At 36.9% G+C, this 16,245-nt stretch overlaps 1 protein-coding gene across 2 annotated transcripts in view; it reads right to left on the reverse strand.

Moving 5' to 3' along the window:
* LOC306701764 (uncharacterized protein) overlaps window positions 1-16,245 on the reverse strand; it is a 42,340-nt gene that overhangs the window by 7,327 nt on the left and 18,768 nt on the right. Inside the window, exons 1-11 of one of the 2 annotated variants that reach the window (XM_079167166.1) lie at window positions 5,526-5,780; window positions 5,314-5,375; window positions 4,848-4,886; window positions 4,371-4,447; window positions 4,258-4,286; window positions 4,049-4,171; window positions 3,412-3,537; window positions 2,264-2,380; window positions 1,617-1,741; window positions 896-1,530; window positions 102-186 (exon numbers count right to left, since the gene is read on the reverse strand). In XM_079167166.1, coding sequence (XP_079023292.1) covers window positions 102-186; window positions 896-1,530; window positions 1,617-1,741; window positions 2,264-2,380; window positions 3,412-3,537; window positions 4,049-4,171; window positions 4,258-4,286; window positions 4,371-4,447; window positions 4,848-4,886; window positions 5,314-5,375; window positions 5,526-5,747 — 1,640 coding nt within the window. In that variant the 5' untranslated portion in view covers window positions 5,748-5,780. Of the gene's footprint in view, window positions 1-101; window positions 187-895; window positions 1,531-1,616; window positions 1,742-2,263; window positions 2,381-3,411; window positions 3,538-4,048; window positions 4,172-4,257; window positions 4,287-4,370; window positions 4,448-4,847; window positions 4,887-5,313; window positions 5,376-5,525; window positions 5,781-16,245 lie in introns of those variants that run through there. The other variant, XM_079167167.1, reaches the window with a different exon arrangement.

Consider the following 16,245-nt stretch of genomic DNA (forward strand, 5'->3'; position numbering starts at 1 on the left):
GGGATCACCATCGCAGTTTTTTACTTTGTAAAACTCAAAGACATTCAAAGCAGCAGGTGGTGTTAAATGTGGGATTGATATAACAAACAGGAGAAACTCACTCGTCTTCCTTCTCAGTGGCTTCTTTGTCTTCAGGTTTGGAGTCTTTGACAAGAGCTGGATCAGGATCAGACCTGGACTCAGAGTCTGAGGAGAGAAGGAGACAATCATCTAACAGGTTTTACGGGTTGGATGATTTTTTCAAAGTGGAAAGACTTTACTACAATTGTTTCTTTCTGTTTCTTCTTTATCATATTCCCCAGATGTTTTATGATCCCTCTGTTGGTTTTATTGTTGCTTTTATCTGCCATCTTTCTCTGTAAAGCACTTCTTAAAAATACGTGTTAACTATATTATTATTACTACAATCACTAATCATACTTAATGTATGGAGAGATTAAAAAGAATGAGTTGACAGTTGATTAATCTGCATCTATTCTGATAGAGTAATTATTGCTTCTCAGCTGTGTAGATTTGTTGCTTTTCTTCCTCAAACATCAAAGCTAAGTTAAATAGTGCTGCAACTAAACATCTACCGAATATATTCCGGATTGACTGCCTGGTAAATAAAATTTCCAAATTTTTTGTTCCAAATCCAAAGATGTTCTGTTTAATATGATATAAAACAGAGAAGAGCACAAAATATTCATATCTGAGAGGCTGAAAACTGCATTTTCCGCAATTTTTAAATGAAAAACTATCAAAATAGTGGATAACACGGTTTCTGTCAATTCACTGATCGATAAGTCGACTTATAGTTGCAGCTCTTCAGTAAATATCTGTTTTCTTAGCCGTTGGTCCGATAAAGAAACTTTAGTGAACATAATACATATATAAAAACATTGTGTTTTCTTACCAGTCGTCTCTGGCACCACCAACTTTTCTCTGGACTTGCTGCTGGATTCCTCTCTGGACTTAGACCTGGACCTCGTCTCTCTGCTGGGCTTTTCTCTAGATTTATCTCTGGTTCTGTTGCTTTTCTCTTTTGTGGACTTTTCCCTGGATTTAGACCTGGTTCTGGTGGCCTTGTCTTTGCTGGATTTGTCTCTAGACCTGGACCGCCCCTCTCTGCTGGACTTTTCCATAGATTTATCTCTGGATCCGGACTTAGTTCTGGTGCTTTTCTCATTTGTGGACTTTTCTCTGGATTCAGACAGGGTTTTGGTTGTCTTGTCTCTGCTGGATTTATCTCTGGACCTAGACTTGGATCTGGACTTCTCTTCGCTGGACTTATCTCTAGATTTATCCCTGGATCTGGACTTCCCCTCTTTGCTGGACTCGTCTCTAGATTTATCTCTGGATCTGGACCGGGTGCTCTTTTCCCTGCTGGATTTCCTTCCCTCCGCCTCCTTCTTCCTGTCCTTCTCTCTGTCCTCACTGCTCCTCCTCCTCTTGGTCTCTGTCATCTTGTCTTCATTCTCTCTGCTTGAACTCCGCGTCCTTTTGGTCGAGGACATTTCCTCTTCGTACCTCTTAGCTGCAGTGACCCGCCTGCAAGAAGAAAAGTATTCTTACTGATCAATAATCCATGGATCAGAATCAGCTGATCAATCACCCATCAGGCTGATCGTACTCACATGAGGCTCTTGTATTCTCCGGAGAAAGACACTTTGATGGATTCATTGTTGATCCACAGAGCTTTGGAGGAATAATAATCCACCATCTTCTGAGCATCAGGAGTGTTTTTCATCTCTACAAAGGCCTGAAGAATAAACACAACTGATGTTCGAATATGGTACTCTGATAAAGTACTACAGTACATTATTACGGAAATACAGAATGGTACTACGGCATGGTATTAGAGTATGGTACAGTATGGTATTACAGCACAACAGTACGGCACAAGAGTATGGTACTATGTACTACAGTTTGGCACTATGTATTACAGTATGGTATTATGTATTACAGTATGGTACAACAGTACGGTACTATGTACTACAGTATAGTACTATGTATGGTATTACAACACAACAGTACAGTACTATGTACTACAGTATGGTATAGTACTACTACAACAAAAACACTATATTGTCTTCAACAAAGGACGAAGGACTCGTCTATCTCCAGATTAAATGTTTCCTAGTTGTAAAGTTTTACTTTACTTGTAGATTTTAACAAAAACATTTACAGATTGTTAAATGTGGAGGAAAAGAGGTATTGGATCAGCATTCAGTACGAGGGGAGAAAGAGTCGGATCGGTACAGACCGAACAGGACTCTCTCACCTTAGACGGCAGGAACAGGGTGTAGAGCGGCGGGCCGAAGCGCTTGATGATGGTGAGCAGATCTGATTGGTTGTCTTCTCCTGCTGGAGCCGGAGAGAAACTCACCACCCGAGAACTCTGTGAGGAGAAACAGCTGATTTTATCTCTCTAGTGTGGAGGGCAAGCTGAGGCTTTTTTTAAACTATCCACGACCGTTTTAGACATGATTTCCGTCCACACTAACACGTCTACATATGTACACTGGCCATGCGGGTGCCGGTGTAATCAGGAAGTAGATTGTTGTATTTTCTGTAGCTAAGCTATCAGAATATTATTGTAATAATAAAAGGTCAGACTTGATACTTGAGATATATATCTTTATATTACCAAAGCATGCACTCAAACAGACACATTTAGTGTTAAAAATACTCTTCCTAATTTAGTTTCAAGGCTGCAGGTGTATATTTTAAAATTAAAGTTTTACTAGATTATGGGTCAAGAAATTTGGTCTCTCACTCGCCTCCTCTTGGTTTCATTGTCGGTTCTCTCACTCTTAGCTCTGCTGGTGGCTGAAGTCTCTGTCGTACTGGAGAGCATTTATGCTTTTGTTTGTTTACAGTTTCTTTGTGAACTTCACAATAGTTGTGCAGAACAATAGGCATTGATAAGAAAAGGAAAGTCCTTCGCTTTGTGTCCATCGTCCTCCTCAAAGCCGCTAACCGTGACTTCGGGCGCCTGCTCCGTAGGGCTGATAACGCCGCCGGACACGTCACTCGCTAATTGCTCCAATAACAGCTGCTTCCACCACATGTTGGCAGTAGAAGAATTATAAAATGCAGAATTTAACTGCACAACAGCTGCTAGTATTAGCAACGCCTGTAATCTGTTACACATGTTGAATTAAGCTGGTAGTAGATTGGTAATCAAGGCTAGCAGTAAACGTAGCAAAAGATATGCGTTGTAAAACAAAAATGTAGCAGCGTGGATGTAGCCTGAGTTTTATATGCAAGTGTTATCTAGTAAATGATGTTTACGTGATGCTAAAGCTGTCACTGAAGAGTCAGGCCGTATTGTAACTGTGAAGCTCAGATGTAAAGGGAATGGGTGAAGTGGACTTTGAGTCTGACCATCGTGTTGCTTCAGCGGCGGCATGTTGGATGAATATCTACCTGGAGGAAGTTGAAGGTATTGGAGATCCTGAACTCCATCTTTTCTCCGTTCACAGTTGGAGGATAGTTCCCGTGGAACTTCACCAAGTCTTTGGCCTGGTCGGTGGTGCCCAGCTCCACAAACGCCTGCAGCATTCACAACAGATTGATTTTTTTGTTGCGTGTGAAAAAATAAACTACATTTTTTTGTTATGCTTCACTGAGCTGCACATTTGTCTGAAGTGGTTGATTCTTCCAGCTATTTATGTACAACATGCATGCCATTTACTTTGTTTTCTAACCACCGAATAGACTGCAGAGGACCCAAAGACAAACGGACTAACTCAATACGTAGAGCCCAGTTGCTCCGTGTGGTTCAATAAAGATCGAGGGTCACTTGCACTAAACAAATTCAAAGTCCAAGTTCCAACGATAACTGTCATGCAACACTGTGGGGACGTTGGCAAAGTTGGAATCATTTCATTCTTTTGCTGCCGAAACTATTTCATACATCTGGTGTCTTAATTACACCTTTTGTATTTCTGTTAACATAGTTATTACTGAAGGGGAGAAGAAGACCATCACTGTAACAGCTGATTCATAACATTTGACCAGTGGTGTATTACACCGCTGTGTGTGATGAACCACGTGGACTCACTAGAGACGGGAACATGAGGACCGTGACGATCTTTCCAAACGGTTCGGCCAGCTTCCTGAGGTACGCCTCGTCCACGGACTGAGCCGGAAACCTCACACACACCACTTTACCTTTCTCTGACGTCTGACAGGAAACACACACACAAGATGTTTGTTATTTAAGAGCAGATACATTCAACGTTAATGCTTTCTGACTTTCTGAGTCTTTACCTTCTTTTGGGTCTTTTTATTTGGCTTTACTGTTAAACACAGAAAACAACAAATGTTAGTGCAATAATAAGAAGAGAATGAACAGTGAACTGAAAACAATAAGATGTCTTTACTGGAGGAGTTCTGATTGGCTGTCTGGGGCTGCTGGGCAGCCTTTCCTTCGTCCTTCTTCTCCGATTGGTCGTCGGGCCTTAAATGACGAGACAGATGATATTGAAGACGTAAACCTCTTTATTAAAACTACATAAATAAAGGCTGTTACGACCATATATGAGGTACTCTTTAGGTAAAAAATAATTAAACAAATACATTATGAAGTAGGGGGAGGGGGGTGATATTCAGTTCATTAATTCAGACGTCACCGTTAACGTGAGCCACCCAGTGCAAAATATATTATTTATATTTATTTATGGATGGTTCCTTGACAAAAGAAATCTCGTAAATGTATTCAACTTTTCGTCTCAGTTGTTTTTTTCCCCTTACAAAAATATACCACTTTAATCTCAGATATTTTTTTGGCCCTTTTAAATTCCATTCCACAGTCTTTATGGATATTTTGTTGATCTGTTCTAGTGGTGAATGCCACTGACCTGCTGAATGTCTCCATGCGACAGTCCCAGTTAGGAAACCTGCAGCAGAGACGTGACGTAGTTATTAAAACAGAAACAAAAGACAATCATTAAATGAAATCCTAAGACTTATTCTAGTCCTTCAGGGTTAGGACTGCGTTAGGGCTCCAAAAGTGTTTTGGGTCACTGAAAACAAACCTTTTCCTTTCAAGGTGAAGATGTCAAGGTGAACTTTTAAGTGTTGACATTTCAACGCGGTAAACAGAGATCTGGACTTGTGATGTCAGACTGTGCGCTATCAACTCCTTTATGAGGCATCACTAATAAGGAATTGGCCAAAATGACTTAGGTCACTGCTACATAACCCAAGCCTTTATGACGAATAATTTGTTCATCGTTTCTATGATGTTTTTTTAAGCTAAAGGTTTCAGGGCTTGGAGCAGTTAAAGTGAACTACTCTGAGGAAAAACAAGAAAGAGAAACTTACTGCTGCAGGAGGCTGAGCTGTCCGTCTGCATGGTGAGGCCCGTTTATATGTTTAACCCACACCTGAAACACAAGAACAAACAGCAGCATAAACAAACTCGTCTCACTGGACTGCGTCTACCTGACAGCTGCTGCAGGTGCATACAACTTCCATCCCACCCCCCATCAGACTCTGTAGAGAGAGGGTTCGAGGAGGAGAACAGGTGTACTTACCTTCTCTGACATCACAGTGATATCACACAGAGAGCACGAGTACGGGAACCCTGGCGGAGACGTCCCGTGGAAGTCCAGAGCTTCATTCTTGGAGGGCAAAGAGGCGGCGGCGGCGGCTACGACGGCAGGCCGGCTGCTGCTGCTCCTGATGGAAGAGGTCTCAGACTCACAGCGCTTCACACAAGTTTTTGGATGGTACTCTTCAGTAGGAGGCATTGACATGTGATCAGCTGGTTCCAGCTGAGAGAAACGGGAAGCACGAGTTTTTTTGGTTCTTCCTGCAGAGCTGAAAGAGGGTCGGTCCTGTGAGGATGCTGGAACGGTGTCTCTGCCTGTCTTACCATACTTAGAGGGTCCTGGCTCGGGGTTGTAGTCCTGAGAGGGCACTGGACCAGCATCTCTGCCCGTCTTACCATAGTCAGAAAGTCCTGGGTTGTAGCTGTAGTCTTGAGAAGACACTGGAGTGGCGTCTCGGCCCGTCTTACCATAGTCAGAAAGTCCTGGGTTGTAGCTGTAGTCTTGAGAAGACACTGGAGTGGCATCTCTGCCCGTCTTGCCATAATCAGAAAGTCCTGGGTTGTAGTTGTAGTCTTGAGAAGACACTGGAGTGGCGTCTCTGCCCGTCTTGCCATAATCAGAAAGTCCTGTGTTGTAGTTGTAGTCTTGAGAGGACACTGGACTGGCGACTCTGCCCATCTTACCATAATCAGAAGGTCCTGGTCTGTGGTTGTAGTCTTTGGAGGAAACTGGACCGACGTCTCTTCCCGTCTTGCCATAATCAGAAGGTCCTGGTCTGTGGTTGTAGTCCTTGGAGGAAACTGGACTGGCGTCTCTGCCCGTCTTGCCATAATCAGAAGGTCCTGGTCTGTGATTGTAGTCCTGGGAGGAAACTGGAGCGGCGTCTCTGCCCGTCATGCCATAATCAGAAGGTCCTGGTCTGTGGTTGTAGTCCTGGGAGGAAACTGGACCGGCGTCTCTGCCTGTCTTGCCATAATCAGACAGGCCTGGTCTGTGGTTGTAGTCCTGAGAGAACACTGGACTGGCGACTCTGCCCGTCTTACCATAATCAGAAGGTCCTGGTCTGTAGTCCACCAAAAAGCTGGAGGACGATAATAATGATGGTATGTATTTTCTGACAGAGCTGTCGGTCTTGGGATTCCCCCACCGGTCCAGCTCAGATGAAAGAGGACCAGCCGTTACCTGGTCTAGAGGGTACTGGAGTGGCTGGCTGCGGGGATGATCCCAGTCGCCAGCGGTGGGGTTGACGGTAGGTCGAAGGGAGGAGCTGGGGGGATAAGAGGAAGAAGAGGAGAAAGAAGGAGAAAGAGTATCGGGACAGAAAGGTTTGACGGTCCCCCTTTTTCCTTTGATCTGTTTGAGGACTTGAGGCAGGGACTCGAGGGTGAGGACGTCTTCGGGAAGCTCGGCCAGCAGCGCCAGGTCGGCAGGCTCCAGACCACAGCTATTCAGGATGCCAAGAGCGCCGTCCTGCGACAACTGAGACCCTCTGGAGGAAAAGGACGAGGGCGGGTGGGACGAGGATGGATGGGACTCCTGAGGTTGCCTGTAAAAGTCGCGGTCCGATGAGGCGTGGCGGCGGTCCGATGAGGCGTGGCGGCGGCCCGAAGAGCCATGGCGGTGGTCCGAAGAGCCGTAAGGTCCAGGATCAGGTCTGCGATCGGAGTCAGACGAAGGTGGTCTGTACGGGTAGTTGTGAGACATGATGGAAGTAGAGACGCTCGGGGCGTCTTCTGCAGACAGAAGGTGTCAGGGAAGACAGGAGATGTAAAATCTGACTCACAGAGACGCAGAAATGGTGAAGACGGTTCGTCTCAAGATAAAAACATGAACACAAGCTGATCAGTTGAGTGAAAAGTACACAGGAATGGTGACGGTATCTTTGTTTCATACGAGAAACAAAGAAAATGAACAAGTAAATTGTATTAAATACATGAACTTTAACTAAACCTCTTACCAAAGTATACCTGAAAAAGCCAAATCCATCTTTACAATTCAACCATAAAAAAAAGGAAGACCCATCATAATAAGACAACGGTAGATATTGTACTTTGTACTTAAACTTGTTATGTATTTAAACTGAAGGATGAAGCGTTCCTTTATGTGTTGATGTTGAATGTTTGTGATAAACTGAAGGATGAAGTGTTCCTTTGTGTGTTGATGTTGATTGTTTGAGATAAACTGAAGGATGAAGTGTTCCTTTGTATGTTGATGATGAATGTTTGTGATAAACTGAAGGATGAAGTGTTCCTTTATGTGTTGATGTTGAATGTTTGTGATAAACTGAAGGATGAAGTGTTCCTTTATTTGTTGATGTTGAATGTTTGTGATAAACTAAAAGATGAAGTGTTTCTTTGTGTTGATGTTGAATGTTTGTGATAAACTGAAGGTTTACGTGTTCCTTTATGAGTTGATGTTTGTGATAAACTGAAGGATGAAGTGTTCCTTTATGAGTTGATGTTTGTGATAAATTGAAGGATGAAGTGTTCCTTTATGAGTTGATGTTGAATGTTTGTGATAAACTAAAAGATTAAGTTTTTGTGTTGATGTTGAATGTTTGTGATAAACTAAAAGATGAAGTGTTTTTGTTTTGATGTTGAATGTTTGTGATAAACTGAAGGATGAAGTGTTCCTTTATTTGTTGATGTTGAATGTTTGTGATAAACTAAAAGATGAAGTTTTTGTGTTGATGTTGAATGTTTGTGATAAACTAAAAGATGAAGTGTTTTTGTGTTGATGTTGAATGTTTGTGATAAACTGAAGGATTACGTGTTCCTTTATGAGTTGATTTTGAATGTTTGTGATAAACTAAAGGATGAAGTGTTCCTTTGTGTTGATGTTGAATGTTTGTGATAAACTGAAGGATGAAGTGTTCCTTTGTGTTGATGTTGAATGTTTGTGATAAACAGAAGGATGAAGTTTTCCTTTGTGTTGATGTTGAATGTTTGTGATAAACTTAAAGATGAAGTGTTTCTTTATGTGTTGATGATGAATGTTTGTGATAAACTGAAGGATAAAGTGTTCCTTCATTTGTTGATGTTGAATGGTTGTGATAAACTAAAAGATTAAGTGTTTTTGTGTTGATGTTGAATGTTTGTGATGAACTGAAGGATGAAGTGTTCCTTTATTTGTTGATGTTGAATGTTTGTGATAAACTAAAAGATGAAGTGTTTCTTTGTGTTGATGTTGAATGTTTGTGATTAACTAAAAGATGAAGTGTTTCTTTGTGTTGATGTTGAATGTTTGTGATAAACTGAAGGATGAAGTGTTCCTTTGTGTGTTGATGTTGATTGTTTGAGATAAACTGAAGGATGAAGTGTTCCTTTGTATGTTGATGATGAATGTTTGTGATAAACTGAAGGATGAAGTGTTCCTTTATGTGTTGATGTTGAATGTTTGTGATAAACTGAAGGATGAAGTGTTCCTTTATTTGTTGATGTTGAATGTTTGTGATAAACTAAAAGATGAAGTGTTTCTTTGTGTTGATGTTGAATGTTTGTGATAAACTGAAGGTTTACGTGTTCCTTTATGAGTTGATGTTTGTGATAAACTGAAGGATGAAGTGTTCCTTTATGAGTTGATGTTTGTGATAAATTGAAGGATGAAGTGTTCCTTTATGAGTTGATGTTGAATGTTTGTGATAAACTAAAAGATGAAGTTTTTGTGTTGATGTTGAATGTTTGTGATAAACTAAAAGATGAAGTGTTTTTGTTTTGATGTTGAATGTTTGTGATAAACTGAAGGATGAAGTGTTCCTTTATTTGTTGATGTTGAATGTTTGTGATAAACTAAAAGATGAAGTTTTTGTGTTGATGTTGAATGTTTGTGATAAACTAAAAGATGAAGTGTTTTTGTGTTGATGTTGAATGTTTGTGATAAACTGAAGGATTACGTGTTCCTTTATGAGTTGATTTTGAATGTTTGTGATAAACTAAAGGATGAAGTGTTCCTTTGTGTTGATGTTGAATGTTTGTGATAAACTGAAGGATGAAGTGTTCCTTTGTGTTGATGTTGAATGTTTGTGATAAACAGAAGGATGAAGTTTTCCTTTGTGTTGATGTTGAATGTTTGTGATAAACTTAAAGATGAAGTGTTTCTTTATGTGTTGATGATGAATGTTTGTGATAAACTGAAGGATAAAGTGTTCCTTCATTTGTTGATGTTGAATGGTTGTGATAAACTAAAAGATTAAGTGTTTTTGTGTTGATGTTGAATGTTTGTGATGAACTGAAGGATGAAGTGTTCCTTTATTTGTTGATGTTGAATGTTTGTGATAAACTAAAAGATGAAGTGTTTCTTTGTGTTGATGTTGAATGTTTGTGATTAACTAAAAGATGAAGTGTTTCTTTGTGTTGATGTTGAATGTTTGTGATAAACTGAAGGATTACGTGTTCCTTTATGAGTTGATGTTTGTGATAAATTGAAGGATGAAGTGTTCCTTTGTGTTGATGTTGAATGTTTGTGATAAACAGAAGGATGAAGTGTTATTTTATGTGTTGATGATGAATGTTTGTGATAAACTGAAGGATGAAGTGTTCCTTTATTTGTTGATGTTGAATGTTTGTGATAAACTAAAAGATGAAGTTTTTGTGTTGATGTTGAATGTTTGTGATAAACTAAAAGATGAAGTGTTTTTGTGTTGATGTTGAATGTTTGTGATAAACTGAAGGATGAAGTGTTCCTTTATTTGTTGATGTTGAATGTTTGTGATAAACTAAAAGATTAAGTGTTTTTGTGTTGATGTTGAATGTTTTTGATAAACTAAAAGATGAAGTGTTTCTTTGTGTTGATGTTGAATGTTTGTGATAAACTGAAGGATTACGTGTTCCTTTATGAGTTGATGTTTGTGATAAATTGAAGGATGAAGTGTTCCTTTATGAGTTGATGTTGAATGTTTGAGATAAACTGAAGGATGAAGTGTTCCTTTATGTGTTGATGTTGAATGTTTGTGATAAACTAAAGGATGAAGTGTTCCTTTGTGTTGATGTTGAATGTTTGTGATAAACAGAAGGATGAAGTGTTTCTTTATGTGTTGATGATGAATGTTTGTGATAAACTGAAGGATGAAGTGTTCCTTTATTTGTTGATGTTGAATGTTTGTGATAAACTAAAAGATGAAGTGTTTCTTTGTGTTGATGTTGAATGTTTGTGATAAACTAAAAGATGAAGTGTTTCTTTGTGTTGATGTTGAATGTTTGTGATAAACTGAAGGATTACGTGTTCCTTTATGAGTAATGTGTTTGTGATAAACTGAAGGATTACGTGTTCCTTTATGAGTTGATGATGAATGTTTGTGATAAACTGAAGGATTACGTGTTCCTTTATGAGTAATGTGTTTGTGATAAACTGAAGGATTACGTGTTCCTTTATGAGTTGATGTTGAATGTTTGAGATAAACTGAAGGATGAAGTGTTCCTTTATTTGTTGATGTTGAATGTTTGTGATAAACTAAAAGATGAAGTGTTTCTTTGTGTTGATGTTGAATGTTTGTGATAAACTGAAGGATTACGTGTTCCTTTATGAGTTGATGTTTGTGATAAATTGAAGGATGAAGTGTTCCTTTATGAGTTGATGTTGAATGTTTGAGATAAACTGAAGGATGAAGTGTTCCTTTATGTGTTGATGTTGAATGTTTGTGATAAACTAAAGGATGAAGTGTTCCTTTGTGTTGATGTTGAATGTTTGTGATAAACAGAAGGATGAAGTTTTCCTTTGTGTTGATGTTGAATGTTTGTGATAAACTTAAAGATGAAGTGTTTCTTTATGTGTTGATGATGAATGTTTGTGATAAACAGAAGGATGAAGTGTTCCTTTATTTGTTGATGTTGAATGTTTGTGATAAACTAAAAGATGAAGTGTTCCTTTGTGTTGATGATGAATGTTTGTGATAAACTGAAGGATGAAGTGTTCCTTTATGTGTTGATGTTGAATGTTTGTGATAAACTAAAAGATGAAGTTTTTGTGTTGATGTTGAATGTTTGTGATAAACTAAAAGATGAAGTGTTTTTGTGTTGATGTTGAATGTTTGTGATAAACTGAAGGATGAAGTGTTCCTTTATTTGTTGATGTTGAATGTTTGTGATAAACTAAAAGATGAAGTGTTTCTTTGTGTTGATGTTGAATGTTTGTGATAAACTAAAAGATGAAGTTTTTGTGTTGATGTTGAATGTTTGTGATAAACTGAAGGATGAAGTGTTCCTTTATGAGTTGATGTTGAATGTTTGTGATAAACTGAAGGATGAAGTGTTCCTTTGTGTTGATGTTGAATGTTTGTGATAAACAGAAGGATGAAGTTTTCCTTTGTGTTGATGTTGAATGTTTGTGATAAACTTAAAGATGAAGTGTTTCTTTATGTGTTGATGATGAATGTTTGTGATAAACTGAAGGATGAAGTGTTCCTTTATTTGTTGATGTTGAATGGTTGTGATAAACTAAAAGATGAAGTGTTCCTTTGTGTTGATGATGAATGTTTGTGATAAACTGAAGGATGAAGTGTTCCTTTATTTGTTGATGTTGAATGTTTGTGATAAACTAAAAGATGAAGTTTTTGTGTTGATGTTGAATGTTTGTGATAAACTAAAAGATGAAGTGTTTTTGTGTTGATGTTGAATGTTTGTGATAAACTGAAGGATGAAGTGTTCCTTTATTTGTTGATGTTGATTGTTTGTGATAAACTAAAAGATGAAGTGTTTCTTTGTGTTGATGTTGAATGTTTGTGATAAACTAAAAGATGAAGTGTCTCTTTGTGTTGATGTTGAATGTTTGTGATAAACTGAAGGATTACGTGTTCCTTTATGAGTTGATTTTGAATGTTTGTGATAAACTAAAGGATGAAGTGTTCCTTTGTGTTGATGTTGAATGTTTGTGATAAACTGAAGGATGAAGTGTTCCTTTGTGTTGATGTTGAATGTTTGTGATAAACAGAAGGATGAAGTTTTCCTTTGTGTTGATGTTGAATGTTTGTGATAAACTTAAAGATGAAGTGTTTCTTTATGTGTTGATGATGAATGTTTGTGATAAACTGAAGGATGAAGTGTTCCTTTATTTGTTGATGTTGAATGGTTGTGATAAACTAAAAGATTAAGTGTTTTTGTGTTGATGATGAATGTTTGTGATAAATTGAAGGATGAAGTGTTCCTTTGTGTTGATGTTGAATGTTTGTGATAAACAGAAGGATGAAGTGTTATTTTATGTGTTGATGATGAATGTTTGTGATAAACTGAAGGATGAAGTGTTCCTTTATTTGTTGATGTTGAATGTTTGTGATAAACTAAAAGATGAAGTTTTTGTGTTGATGTTGAATGTTTGTGATAAACTAAAAGATGAAGTGTTTTTGTGTTGATGTTGAATGTTTGTGATAAACTGAAGGATGAAGTGTTCCTTTGTTGATGTTGAATGTTTGTGATAAACTAAAAGATGAAGTGTTCCTTTGTGTTGATGATGAATGTTTGTGATAAACAGAAGGATGAAGTTTTCCTTTGTGTTGATGTTGAATGTTTGTGATGAACTTAAAGATGAAGTGTTTCTTTATGTGTTGATGATGAATGTTTGTGATAAACTGAAGGATGAAGTGTTCCTTTATTTGTTGATGTTGAATGTTTGTGATAAACTAAAAGATGAAGTTTTTGTGTTGATGTTGAATGTTTGTGATAAACTAAAAGATGAAGTGTTTTTGTGTTGATGTTGAATGTTTGTGATAAACTTAAAGATGAAGTGTTTCTTTATGTGTTGATGATGAATGTTTGTGATAAACTGAAGGATGAAGTGTTCCTTTATTTGTTGATGTTGAATAGTTGTGATAAACTAAAAGATTAAGTGTTTTTGTGTTGATGTTGAATGTTTGTGATGAACTGAAGGATGAAGTGTTCCTTTGTGTTGATGATGAATGTTTGTGATAAACTGAAGGATGAAGTGTTCCTTTATTTGTTGATGTTGAATGTTTGTGATAAACTAAAAGATGAAGTGTTTCTTTGTGTTGATGTTGAATGTTTGTGATAAACTAAAAGATGAAGTGTTTCTTTGTGTTGATGTTGAATGTTTGTGATAAACTGAAGGATGAAGTGTTATTTTATGTGTTGATGATGAATGTTTGTGATAAACTGAAGGATGAAGTGTTCCTTTATTTGTTGATGTTGAATGTTTGTGATAAACTAAAAGATGAAGTTTTTGTGTTGATGTTGAATGTTTGTGATAAACTAAAAGATGAAGTGTTTTTGTGTTGATGTTGAATGTTTGTGATAAACTGAAGGATGAAGTGTTCCTTTGTTGATGTTGAATGTTTGTGATAAACTAAAAGATGAAGTGTTTCTTTGTGTTGATGTTGAATGTTTGTGATAAACTAAAAGATGAAGTGTTTCTTTGTGTTGATGTTGAATGTTTGTGATAAACAGAAGGATGAAGTGTTACTTTATGTGTTGATGATGAATGTTTGTGATAAACTGAAGGATGAAGTGTTCCTTTATTTGTTGATGTTGAATGTTTGTGATAAACTAAAAGATGAAGTGTTTCTTTCTGTTGATGTTGAATGTTTGTGATAAACTAAAAGATGAAGTGTTTCTTTGTGTTGATGTTGAATGTTTGTGATAAACTGAAGGATGAAGTGTTCCTTTATGAGTTGATGTTTGTGATAAACTGAAGGATGAAGTGTTCATTTATGAGTTGATGTTTGTGATAAATTGAAGGATGAAGTGTTCCTTTATGAGTTGATGTTGAATGTTTGAGATAAACTGAAGGATGAAGTGTTCCTTTATGTGTTGATGTTGAATGTTTGTGATAAACTAAAGGATGAAGTGTTCCTTTGTGTTGATGTTGAATGTTTGTGATAAACTAAAAGATGAAGTGTTTTTGTGTTGATGTTGAATGTTTGTGATAAACTGAAAGATGAAATGTTCCTTTGTGTTGATGATGAAAGTTTGTGATAAACTAAAAGATGAAGTGTTTTTGTGTTGATGTTGAATGTTTGTGATAAACTGAAGGATTACGTGTTCCTTTATGAGTTGATGTTTGTGATAAACTGAAGGATTACGTGTTCCTTTATGAGTTGATGTTTGTGATAAATTGAAGGATGAAGTGTTCCTTTATTTGTTGATGTTGAATGGTTGTGATAAACTAAAAGATGAAGTGTTTTTGTGTTGATGATGAATGTTTGTGATAAACTGAAGGATGAAGTGTTCCTTTATTTGTTGATGTTGAATGTTTGTGATAAACTAAAAGATGAAGTGTTTCTTTGTGCTGATGTTGAATGTTTGTGATAAACTAAAAGATGAAGTGTTTCTTTGTGTTGATGTTGAATGTTTGTGATAAACTGAAGGATTACGTGTTCCTTTATGAGTTGATGTTTGTGATAAATTGAAGGATGAAGTGTTCCTTTGTGTTGATGTTGAATGTTTGTGATAAACAGAAGGATGAAGTGTTATTTTATGTGTTGATGATGAATGTTTGTGACAAACTGAAGGATTACGTGTTCATTTATGAGTTGATGTTTGTGATAAACTGAAGGATGAAGTGTTCCTTTATGAGTTGATGTTTGTGATAAATTGAAGGATGAAGTGTTCCTTTATGTGTTGATGTTAAATGTTTGTGATAAACTAAAGGATGAAGTGTTCCTTTGTGTTGATGTTGAATGTTTGTGATAAACAGAAGGATGAAGTTTTCCTTTGTGTTGATGTTGAATGTTTGTGATAAACTTAAAGATGAAGTGTTTCTTTATGTGTTGATGATGAATGTTTGTGATAAACTGAAGGATGAAGTGTTCCTTTATTTGTTGATGTTGAATGGTTGTGATAAACTAAAAGATGAAGTGTTCCTTTGTGTTGATGATGAATGTTTGTGATAAACTGAAGGATGAAGTGTTCCTTTATTTGTTGATGTTGAATGTTTGTGATAAACTAAAAGATGAAGTTTTTGTGTTGATGTTGAATGTTTGTGATAAACTAAAAGATGAAGTGTTTTTGTGTTGATGTTGAATGTTTGTGATAAACTGAAGGATGTAGTGTTCCTTTATGAGTTTATTTTGAATGTTTGTGATAAACTAAAGGATGAAGTGTTCCTTTGTGTTGATGTTGAATGTTTGTGATAAACTGAAGGATGAAGTGTTCCTTTGTGTTGATGTTGAATGTTTGTGATAAACAGAAGGATGAAGTTTTCCTTTGTGTTGATGTTGAATGTTTGTGATAAACTTAAAGATGAAGTGTTTCTTTATGTGTTGATGATGAATGTTTGTGATAAACTGAAGGATGAAGTGTTCCTTTATTTGTTGATGTTGAATAGTTGTGATAAACTAAAAGATTAAGTGTTTTTGTGTTGATGTTGAATGTTTGTGATGAACTGAAGGATGAAGTGTTCCTTTGTGTTGATGATGAATGTTTGTGATAAACTGAAGGATGAAGTGTTCCTTTATTTGTTGATGTTGAATGTTTGTGATAAACTAAAAGATGAAGTGTTTCTTTGTGTTGATGTTGAATGTTTGTGATAAACTAAAAGATGAAGTGTTTTTGTGTTGATGTTGAATGTTTGTGATAAACTGAAGGATGAAGTGTTATTTTATGTGTTGATGATGAATGTTTGTGATAAACTGAAGGATGAAGTGTTCCTTTATTTGTTGATGTTGAATGTTTGTGATAAACTAAAAGATGAAGTTTTTGTGTTGATGTTGAATGTTTGTGATGAACTAAAAGATGAAGTGTTTTTGTGTTGATGTTGA

This window comes from Pholis gunnellus, assembly GCF_910591455.1.
Source record: "Pholis gunnellus genome assembly, chromosome: 10".
In the NCBI taxonomy this organism is placed as follows: domain Eukaryota; kingdom Metazoa; phylum Chordata; class Actinopteri; order Perciformes; family Pholidae; genus Pholis; species Pholis gunnellus.